General features: G+C 56.2%; 1 protein-coding gene across 1 annotated transcript; it reads right to left on the reverse strand.

Annotated features, from left to right (window-relative positions):
* Positions 1-294: 294 nt before the first annotated feature.
* On the reverse strand, positions 295-2785 carry FOXQ1 (forkhead box Q1). Its single transcript, XM_081517731.1, has one exon. The coding sequence runs from the start codon at positions 2221-2223 to the stop codon at positions 1063-1065; it is 1161 nt and encodes a 386-aa protein (XP_081373857.1). The 5' UTR covers positions 2224-2785; the 3' UTR covers positions 295-1062.
* Between the last annotated feature and the right edge of the window lie 8554 nt (positions 2786-11339).

Here is an 11339-nt window from a genome sequence, read left to right on the forward strand (position 1 = left end):
CACGTTATCATTTGTTCTGGTAACTTAAGTGAATTCTTAGAGGTCATTGCTTTGACCTTTAAGAAACCCCACTGATGGAAGTTGGATCCTGAAGAATCTTGCAGCGATGTGTCAGGTAATGAAATCCACAGCATCTGCCTTTACTGAATTATTCAGGAAAACAGTTTGAACTCCACAAGGAGTTTCTTAAGAGTCAAACCTGAGATCATTTGGGAGGGGGGTACAAAACTCGCTGTCTCCAACCCATCACCACAAAGTCAATTGTCAGTTTTATTAAAAAATAAGCACTATGCCTGGGTTTCATAAAATTTATACATGAATATGTACACAGACACAAATAAAATAATATTAAAAATAAAAATCACACTTGCTTTCAAGTGGCAGTGATCCTGGCACCCCACAAACATAACGGTTAGCTTTTCCTTGGAAGAAGCCAACTGGCCAAAAGGGACCACGCTGAAGAAATGACCCGACAGAGAATAAAGCCTCAACCGTTGCCTGCAACATTTTCAATTCGGGTTTCAAAAATATATAAATAATTTAATTACAAAACCCAACAATATATATATATTTTTCCTCTTTGGCACAGTGAAACATTGGTCAATAGCAGAGATGACTGAAGCTCCTCTGGCCCCTCCCGCTCAGCCGCACCTGTAAACGCCACAGGCACACAGGAGGGGGCCGGACGCCCGCAGTAGTCGTGCCATGGATCACCTGGAATGGTTCCCTGATGTGCTGTTTAGGTTTTGTTTCGCTTTGTAAGGGACAAAGCACTGGAAGGTGCAAGAAAACAGCAGGAACACGGCAGAGCCTGGGCCGTGAGAAGTTTCTGCGAAGGGAGGGGCACAGGCTTGGTTCAGAAATGGAAACTATCAGAGGCCTCGCTTTGCTCCTCTGCAACGTGAGTTATAAAGGACGAAGGGAAACGTCTGGGATGCAGTTGAGACCCTTCTGTCCAGTGTTCGCTCTAAGGCACGTCGGGTGATGGTTCTGTGACGGTCTCTGTCCTCGGGCGGAAAGCGCCCGGCCCCGAGCCCGCGTCCCCCGCCGCCGCCGGCGGGCTCATGCCAGGAGCGTCTCAGGCCGACTAGGCAGGTGCGGGCCGGGCGCGCGGGCCGAGGCCGCGAGCAGGGCGTCGGGCAGCCTCACGGGGCAATACAGGTGCGCACCGGCGGCCGGCCCTCGGAGCTGCTTGGCCGGGGCCGGGGCCGGGGCGGCCAGGGGCGCTAGGAGGAGAGGCGGCGCCTCGGACCCGCGCGCTAGGAGCCCCGGTGGCTCGGCCGCTCCAAACGCGCAGAGCGGGAGCAGGGCCCCGGCGGGCGCGGCCTGGAGCAGCGCCGGGTAGGCGGGCGGCGGCGGGCAAGGCGCCGCGCCCCACGGAGGGCGCGCCCCAGGGCCCGCGTCCCCGGCGCGGCGGCTGCGGAATGGCTTGCTGAGGATGCTGTCGATGGCGAAGGGGCCGGAGAATCTGCCCGCCGGGCTGGCGCGCCCCTCCGGGCGGGCGGGCGAGCGCGCGCGGGGCGAAGCCGGGGCTGGGGCGGCGGGCACGGGCGGCGGGGGCGCGCCGTCCGGGGGCCGGAGCGCGGGGCCCGGGGCCGCTGCCCGGTGGCTGAGGCGCTTGCGGCGGCGGCGGAAGACCCCGTCGGCGAAGGTGTACTCGCTGTTGGGGTTCAGCATCCAGTAGTTGTCCTTGCCCCAGGGCCGCGACGGGTCGCGAAGCACCTTGACGAAGCAGTCGTTGAGCGAGAGGTTGTGGCGCACGGAGTTGCGCCAGCCGGTGTAGCTGCCGCGGAAGAACGGGAACTTGCCCATGAGGTACTCGTTGATCTCGGCCAGCGTCAGGCGCCCGCCCGCCGAGTCGCGGATGGCCATTGCGATGAGCGCGATGTACGAATACGGGGGCTTGGGCCGCCGGGTGTACGGCTTGCCGCGCGCGCCCTCGCCGCCTCCCGCGCCCCCCGAACCTGCGCCCCCGGCTCCGGGCCCCGCCGCCTCCCCCGCCGCGCCCGCCGCGCTCACCTCCTCGGCGCCCGGCCCGCCGCCCGCGCTCCGCTCGCCGCCGCCTGCCGCCGGGCTGTTGGCCGCGCAGTCCCCGTCCGAGCCCAGGGAGTCGTCGCCCGCGGCCGATAGCGGAGACGGCGCGTCGCTGCCGCCCACACCCTCCAGGTCACTCCCCTGCTTGTCCCCGAGACCCGTGCGGGGCCCGAACACCTCCAGCTTCATGCCCGCGCCCGTCCCCGCCCGGCGCGTACCCTTTTACTCCGCGCGGTCCTGGGCAGCGGGCGCCCGGGGCGGGGTGGCGGTCGGGGCCGGGGTCCTGGACCCTCTCTCTCGGAGATCGCCTTCCTTTGGGTGAGACGGTCGCTTTCCGGATTGGAGTCCCCTTCCGCTGGAGTTCTTCTTTGGAGTGGTTGTGCTTATTGGGTGAACCGACAGGGGCGAAGAGGGAGGAGCTGGGGGCGTACTGGCTTCAGGGTGAGGAGCGGAGACTTGGGGGAAGGCGTGCAGAGCCGCGGTTGCAGCCTCGGGTGCCGGGGCGCGCGGGGCTTGGAGTTCCTGCCGGAGGAGGAAGCGTGTGCATCTGCTTCCCGTTCCAGAGATGGGGTTTCTTCTCCCGCAGTCGCAGGTCCCGGACAGGCGTCCTCGCGGGTCGAGTCAGTGCCGGCTGTCGTGCCTGCCACCCCGGGGCGAGGGTCCAGCCTTCAGCCTCGAGCGCCCACGGAGCCGAGTCCCCGAGGCCGTGGCGCCCGCAACCGCCTTCCCGCCCCCGGCCTCCGGAGCAGCATCCCCACGCCTGCCGCCGCGGCCCCGTCTCGTCTCCACCTTCGGCCCGGCCCAATATAACCCCGCGGCGCCCCGCGAGGGCGGGGCCTGGGCGCCGACGAGGGGTGGGGAGCGAGGTGGCCCAGGTGGCCGCGGCTCCGGAGCGGGCGCGCGCTAGGCGGCCACGCGGCGGCGCGGCCGCAGGTTGTTTGTTTGGGGCCCGCCCGGCCCCGCCCTCCTCCTCCCGCCAATGGGAGGCGTGCGCGCGGCTAAGGCCCGCGCGTGTGCGCGCGTGCGTGTGCGCCTCGGCTCGGGGGCCGCGCGCGGTCGCTCGGGAGGGGCCTCTGCGCCCCGGAGCTCGCGGGAGCGATGTGAGAGCGCGGCCGGGGCACCTGCCGGGACGCCCGGCGCGGCCCGCGGCCTCCCTAAGCCACTCTTGGTGTGCGGGTTCACTGAGAAGGAAAACGGCGCTGCTCCCCCACGCAGACCCCCGTCGTCCCGGCCGATGGGCGAGCAGCGGAGCACGCGCAGGACACACTGCGGTGACCTCCCACCGGGGCCGCGAGGCGTGTCCTTCTCGGGACCTCATTTTAAGGACCGTCTCTGTCTCCTCTAATGAATAAGTCTGGAGATTGGCTACACCTGAGATGACCTTGACTTGCTCTCATACTGGCCTGACTTTGTCTTCCGTGGCCTTTTCCCTCACCCGGGCGGGGGCTCCTGCGAGGAGCGGCGGGGCCCCTGCTGGCTCTGCGCGGCTCCCGCCCCGGGCGGCCCGGCAGCCCTCCTGCCCCAGGACGTTCGCGGTGGTTTCCGTGGCACCAGCGTCTGGCGGTCGGGAAAGCGGGCCCTGTCACCTCGGCGGGACGCCCGGCGGCGTGGATGATCCCCGAGGGCACACTTCTAACCCGCTGCCCTTCCAAGCTGAGGCTTCGTCCTTTTCCGGCCTTTGTTGCAAATAAGCCACGGAGCTGCGAGTAGGTGGGACCCCCGTCGATGTTTATTTTATTACTTTCCACCATTTGTGCAGAAAGTGTACACAACCCTCTCTTATCTTTTTTCAGGCAGTGTAAAGGCACTCAGCACGGGGTTCGAAAAATGAGCGTGGAGAGCTCTGTTGTTTCTGGTGTTTGGGGAAAAGATCTGCTTTGTAGATTAGACTGGATTGCGTGCCTGCCTGCCGAGAGCTGGGAGCTGGCAGGAATGGCTTTTTTTCAGAAGGCAGCTGCCCGAGGGGGCCTGGCTCCAGGCCAGGAGTCTTCGGTCCCCAGGACCTGGAGGTGCGGTGGGCTGGAACAGGAGAGCAGCAGGCGAACAGCCAGGGGTGAAAGCGTTGGCATTGAGTGTGGTCCTGGTGTGAACTCTGGAGGTGGGATGAAGGCCTGTTTTACAGGGGAGATAAGCCAGGAGCTTGAGGTGTGGGCCATCGGCCGCTGCAGAGTCTAAAGGAGGCCAGGGACACTCCAGCGCCAGGTGCGTGGGGACCCAGTGCTACCTTGGAGACGCCAAGGAGGCAGTCCTGCAGGCCCGTCCGCCTGGCCACCGCCACAGCCCTGCCCTCAGGCCACCCAGAGCCTGGATTCGCAGCAGTTCCCCTCCTGGGCTCCCCACCCGCCATCCCCCAGCCCCTCCTGTCTCTGTCTCTGCTTCCCCCTCAGCCCCGAGCAGTTCTCCAGCCCAGAAGGTTAGTCTGGGAAGTGCTAGTGAGCTGGGCGTGTGGATGGGGGTTTGATCAGAAGGGGCCACTCTTAACAGTGACCTTGGGCCCTGTCCTCCCCGCTGCGAGTGTAAAATGATGCCCATCAGAAAGACTGCTGGGCTGGTTGGCTTTGGCTCCGCTCCTTTCTTGGGGTGAATATACGGCATAGCATTTCCGCCTCTGGGCACCTGGGCCTCCAGGTGAACTCCTGCCCCGTGCCCCTGCTCCAGGCTGGCCTGGTAGGAGGGGACGTGCTGAAGTGTGGCTGCTCTCCCCACCGCCCTCCCCGCTCCCACCTTCAGGCCAGAGGAGTGTTGGTCCTGCCAGGGAAGCAGACGCCCGCCCTGCCCCCTGCAGCAGGGTCTCCTCCACCATCGCCATTCTGCTGGGAAAGGACCAGCCATCAGTCCCGTGGGGCGGGCTCTCCCTGCCTCGGGGCTGGGCCACTGGTGGGCCGCTGGGCGGGCTGCAGGTTTGGGAGGAGGGGAGGGAGAGAGAGGGGCATGGAAGTGGGGGGACCCTCACCAAGAAAACCTTTTTTATTTTCAGGGTGACAGAGGTTTGGGAGATGGGGAGTGGGCTTTGTAAAGGAAGACCCTGCTGACCGTGGTGGGTAGAGGGCCACTCGGAAGGTTGGAAAGACCCCGGGCGCTGGCGTGCAGGCCCCCAGGGAGCCAGGGGCTCTGTTTCTGTCACCGCTGTGCCCTGTCCTCGCCTCAAGGACTGTCCCGCTGTGCCACCCCGAGGGAGTGCTGCGCTGGTGTTCACTTTCCCTTGTCACCTTTAGTGTCCTTTTACTCCCAAGAAGTCCTTCCCCTCCTGCAGGTACAAGAAGATGGAGGTGAATGGAGGTCGCCCTTCCCCTCCGGGCCGGTGCAGACCCTGCAGGCATTTCCTGCAGTCATTTCGGCATGTTGTTCACAGGTTCCCTAGAAAGGCGTGGAGACGTCTGCTCCCTGGCTTTCAATCCCTCGGAAATCAGCACTGATGGGTTAATGATAAATGCCCATACGTGGAGCCTGACCAAACACTTGTAGGTTTGAAGGACTCATCTGTTCATTCATTTATTCCCTTGCCCTTGAACTTGTGTGGAGATGAGGAGGTGAACCTGGCAAAGCATGAGCCCACCTCTCAGTGATCTCCAGGGCTGCTTGAACCTGGAGGAGGGCACAGCAACCCACTCCAGGATTCTTGCCTGGAGAAGTCCATGGACAGAGGAGTCTGATGGGCTACAGTCCATGGGATCGCAAAGAGTCGGACATGACTCGGCGACTAACACTTTCATCACTTTCTTTCTTCTTGGGCTCCTGGCAGTGGTTTTAGGCAGAGGAACGACATGCATCCATCTCCAGACAAGGACTAACTTAGCTGGAAACCCTCAGTGGGTTTTGAACTCACTATAACCCGATGCTTCACTGCCCCATGCCTAACCCTCGGTGTGTGATTCCTGAAATGTGAGGGACTCGGTGGGCCTGACTCCACTGGAGACGTGGGTGCTGGCCCCGGTGCACACAGCCTCCTGGCCCCAGAGGAGCCAGGGAAGCGCCTCTCTCACTCCCCTGCCCCCGGACCCCTGGAACCAGTGGTGAGCTTCTTGCCCGGTTCCCTCTGCAGGAGCCACCTTTGGCCTCTGGGTCTGAGGAGAAGGTGAACTTACGTTGCCTGCCCTGGGGTCCCAGGCCTCTAACTCTGTGAGAGTGGCTGTGTCGGGGCCCCAGTCCACAGACGTGGCTCAGATCCGAGCTCCATCACTTGTGGAATGGGGTGGGCTGAAAGTCGGGGCCTGACGTCCTCTTCAGGGCCCAGGCCCCGCTCCCTGCACATGCCTCGTTCGTGCTGGAAGGGCGGGAAGAGGGGAGCCTTGGCTCTGGCCAGGCCTCCTCGCCGGTCTGGCTGGCTCATGGTGACGCGGGGCCCTCGGGGGGAGCCTGCAGGGTGGGTGCGCGTCCCTGTCACAGAGCCCGCCTTGCTGGCCTGCCCTCTGTCACTTCTCTTCCTGCGGCCACTCGGCCAGAGACACGGTTTAAGCGAGGACCCGGCACTGGCCGGCGTTGTTCTCCAGGTGCAAGCCCAAGGGCTGTGCTGGAAGTTTCCCTGGAGCCCGCAGGGGTCCTGACCACAAGAAGCCTGGTGGGCGCCCCTGAGCCGCCGGTGCTGCTCCTGGGCGGTGGGCCCCAGGCGTGGGGAGGGCGGGGAGGGGCGCAGTGACCTGGGGAAGAGAGAGGGGTGTGCGGCTCACTGGGGAAGGGGTGAGCACGGGGGTCAGCCCCAGCGAGGGCCAAGGGAGAGCGGGGGGCGGGAGGATGGAGGTCAGGGAAGCCGCCTGAAGCTTACGACAGCCCTGCTCCCTGTGGGAGGTGCTGCTGAGGGAGAGGATGCCTCGGGGCCTCATCACGGTTCGCTGACGGCTTCATCCTGGGGTCATGCAGCTGTCCTCAGGGGAGCCCTCCTGGTCTAGCTCTGGTCCATCTTCCCTTTCACTTGAAGTTCTTTTAACTTTAAAAGCAGAGCAAGACTTGCGCTTCCCTTTGAGGTAGGCTAACGATCAGACATACGCCTGTGTTTGCCCAGGAAGGAGACCTTTGGGGGTGCGTCTAACCCTCTCCTCACCCGCCGGTACTGCCCCTTTGGCCTGCTGTCACAAGGATCCGGCAAGAAGGGGGAGATGGCAGACAGGACCCGCTGTGTCCTTGGAACGAGACAGTACGTGCAGGACCCACTCAGCCCTCCCCTGCCTCCACTGGGAGCCCCAGATCCTGGGGATGCAGCTTACCGTGGGCAGTTGGACCTATAGAGACCGGACATCTTTGCAAATGTTCAAAAACTTCCTTCAAAATCCCACAGGGCCCCCATCAGACTCCTTAATCTTGGCTAAATTAAGCTAAGCACTGACTGTGGACCAGTTAGCAATGTAACGGGGGCTTCCCTGGTGGTCCAGTGGTCAGACTCTGCGTTTCCTCTGTAGGACTGCGGGTTCCATGCCTGGTTGGAGAACTAAGATCCTGTGGAACTAAGATCCACAGCACGGCCAAATGTTTCTTTAATTAAAAAAAATATTATGACAACATTGTTCTACAATTTTATGCCCCAAAGTATTGACCACTCAAAATAGTTTATATTTTTAAATGAATAACTTATGACATCATTCATGCATTTAGAGCACTTCAGAAAGCTTTTTGTTTTGGAAAGTTTCACATAGTTATTGTAAAAGGTAGAGAAAATAAGATAACTCCCACGTACCCAAGATTCCATTTCAGCCACTCCCAACCGATGGCCAATATTATTCTATCCTTATTCCTTCCCATTCCTCTGCCACCTACATTTTTTTAAAAGACAAACCGCAGACATCATATAATTTTATCTATATTTCACTGTGTTATTCTAAAGGTAAGAACTCATTAAAAAAATAACCAAACTCCGTTATCATACCTATAAAATTAATAGTAATTTTTAACATTAAATACTCAGTATTCAAATTTTTAATTATCTTAAAATGTAAGATTACTGTAAAGTCATTTTTAGTGAGGTGCATGTTTTGTATAATAAAATGTACCGTATTAAGGGTGCAGGTAAACTGACAAATTTATACACTCCTGTAACCACCATCATATCAAGATAAAGAATATTTTTGCCACCACGGGAAGCTGCTTCCTGTGCTTGCTGTCCACTTTACCTCTTTTTCCATCCTCAGCCCCAGGCTACTTTGCTTTTTTTTTTTTACATTTATGGACTGCAAGGAGATCAAACCAGTCCATCATAAAGAAAATCAACCCTGAATATTTACTGGAAGGACTGATGGTGAAGCTGAAGCTCCAACACTTTAGCCACCTGATGTGAAGAGCTGACTCACTAGAAAAGACCCTGATTCTGGGCAAGATTAAAGGCAGGAGGAGAAGGGGACGACAGAGGAGGAGATGTTTGGAAGGCATCACCAACTCAATGGACATGAGTTCGAGCAAACTCCGGGAGTTGGTGATGGACAGGGAGGCCTGGCGTGCTGCAGTCCATGGGGTCACAGAGAGATGAACATGATTTAGCTACTGAACAACAACAGCAAAGCATTTATGTGAATATAGGAATTACAGGATATATGTGTGTGTGTGTGTGTGTGTATATCTTTTTTCTTTTTTTCTGGCCACTTAAAACATTTACTGCCAACAGCTGGTTCTCAGCAGTTTGACTGATGCTCCTCACAACAGTTTGTCTTGGCCACCTACCCTCTGTGTTCTTCCTGGACTCTTAATTACGCACGTTCGATACTTGATATTAACCTGCAGGTTGCTGAGCTTCTGTGTGTGTGTCGTCTTTTTTCCTCTCTACTTGAACATTTTCCATTGCAATGTCTTCATATTCACTGGTCTTTCTCTTGGAGTATCTGATCTGAGGTTACAATTGTCCAGTTACATTTTCTCAACAGATACTATACTTTTTTTCTCTAGAAGTCCCATTTGATTCCTTTTTAAAAAATATTTTTCATCTGTCTCTTCCTCATGGGCATGTTTTCCTTGAGATTTTAAATATACATATAACAGATTTTGAGGTGTCCTTGTCCGCTGTTTCCAGCCTCTCTATCATTTGTAGGTTTGTTTCTTTTGACTGATTTTCCTTCTTGTTATGGGTCAAAATTTGCTGATTTTTTTGCATGTCTAGTAATTTTTAATTGGATGCAGGACATGAACTTTAGGTCATTGAGTGTTTGGATTTTGGGTTTTTTTAAAGAGGTTTTGAATTTGTTTTGCTCAAAAATTAAGTTACATGTTTCTGATTAACCCTTACCAAGTTTATTTATTTATTTAAATTGGAGTATGTTGCTTTACAGTGTCACGGTCACTTCTTCTGTACAACAGCGTGAATCAGACATGTGTACACATATATCCGCTCCCTCTCGAGCCTCCCACTCTACCCGCCCCGTCCCACCCACCCCGCTGGGTCATCACGGAGCACGGAGCTGAGCTCCGGGGGCTGTCCAGCAGCTTCCCCCAGCTGTCTGTTTTGCGTGTGGTGGTGTATCAACGTCAGTGCTACAGTCTCAGTTTGTCCACCCTTTGCTTCCCACCCCCATGTCTGTAAGTCCACATCAGGTTTGTTCTTAAGCCCTTTTTTAGGGTAGCTGTAGACTAGTCTGCAGTCAGTCCCGTTACTAAGATGTACCACTTCTGGCCTCTCCGCGTGTGGCCCTGGGTGTTCAGGCAGCGTGTCCACTGTGGCTGGTTGGAAGCCCTACCTCTCCCAGCCCTGAGAAGTCTGGGAATCGTCACAATTGCAGTTCTTCTTTGGTTCTCTGTCCAGCCTTGCAGATGGCCCCCCCGTGAATGGTCTGAATTTGCCCAAAGGCTCGAGGGCCCCTGCAGACTTCTGGACGCTTCTGTGCACAGTTCAGTTCTCTCTGGCACCTGGCTCCTCACACCCCAGCAGGCTCCGCTTCCCTGAGCTCAGCCCCGTGTCCCTCAGCTCAGACGTGGACTTCCTCTCTGCGGCTCCTGTCCTGTTGTGGTTTTAAATTTACTTTCAGGCAAAAATCAAGGATGATTGTAATCTGTGGGATCAGCATCATATTGTTTGATATCTTATGTCTAAAAACGTTTTTATTTGTATTTTGCCCAATTTTCTATTTGCAGTGGAGGAAAATAATCTATTTTGGTTTCTCCTTCATAGCCGGGGGAATATAAGCCATGACTTTAAGACACAGTTTAGTGTCTTGCGAGACAGAATAAGAGACACAGATGCATAGAACAATTTTATGGACTCTGAGGGAGAAGGTGAGGGTGGGACGTTCTGGGAGAATAGCATTGAAACATGTATATTATCATATGTGAAACAGAACACCATTCCATGTTCGATGCATGAGACAAAGGCTCAGGGCCGGGGCAATGGGATGACCCAGAGGGATGGGATGGGGAGGGAGGTGGGTGAGGGGTCCAGGAAGGGGAACACATGTAAACTCATGGCTGATTCATGTCAATGTATGGCAAAAACTATTACAATATTGTAAAGTAATTAGCCCCCAACTAAAATAAATAAATTTATTAAAAAAAAAAAAGACAGTTTATGTACTTGAATTGGGATTCAAATAAAGTCCACACAGTTTGATTGGCTGGTGTGTCTTTTAACCTTTTTAAATGGTTAAGTCCATCGTTCACCTTCCTTGCTGTCTCTTTTTTCTGCTGTTTTCTTCTGTTGAAACATTGGCAATGTTTGTATGTTGAGTTTCACACATCATTCTGGATTTCATTGACTGTGTTCCCAGGGTGTTTTAACCTGTTCCTCTGTACGTGTTCTCTGGTAGCTGGTCATTGGATTGAGAGACTCGGTCAGATTCAGATTAGGTTTTTTTCAAGAGAACTTTAAAGATGTTGGTTGCTTTTCCGTCACAAGGCACACGCCTTTTTGCTCTGTTAGCAGTCACTGATGCTCAGTAACTAGACCAAAGCCTTTCATTGAATTTGCTGAGTTATCGCAGAGCCTGGGTCTCAGTGAGGACGAATCTCTAGACTGAGCAAATGGGACCATTATGTTTAGCCATGTACATGTTTTCAAAAATATCAATTACGATGACAGCTTGGAACTCTAGTAAAACGTGGAGTGTTTTGAAACTTGCTCCAGGCAAAGTTGACCCTTTTGTACACACTGGAAGGAGGTCACCCTGAATTATATCCATCCATACGTGTTCCTTTCAAAGCTGTGCTCTAGTTAAACCCGGGCTCAAGCAGTGCTGCCAGGAGGGAAGGCACCCACCTTCCTTAACGTGAGGCAAGAACAGCTTTTCAGATCAGTCCTCGACAAGGATGCTCCTGTGGTGCCATTGTCCCTGTCTGGGGGCAGGCATGGGGGCTGTGTCCACAGAGGCTGCGTCCACGGGGGCTGTGTCCACGGGGGG

The sequence above is a fragment of the Giraffa tippelskirchi genome, chromosome 8 (genome assembly GCF_054371585.1).
Source record: "Giraffa tippelskirchi isolate mGirTip1 chromosome 8, T2T-mGirTip1v1.2.pri, whole genome shotgun sequence".
Taxonomy (NCBI): Eukaryota; Metazoa; Chordata; class Mammalia; order Artiodactyla; family Giraffidae; genus Giraffa; species Giraffa tippelskirchi.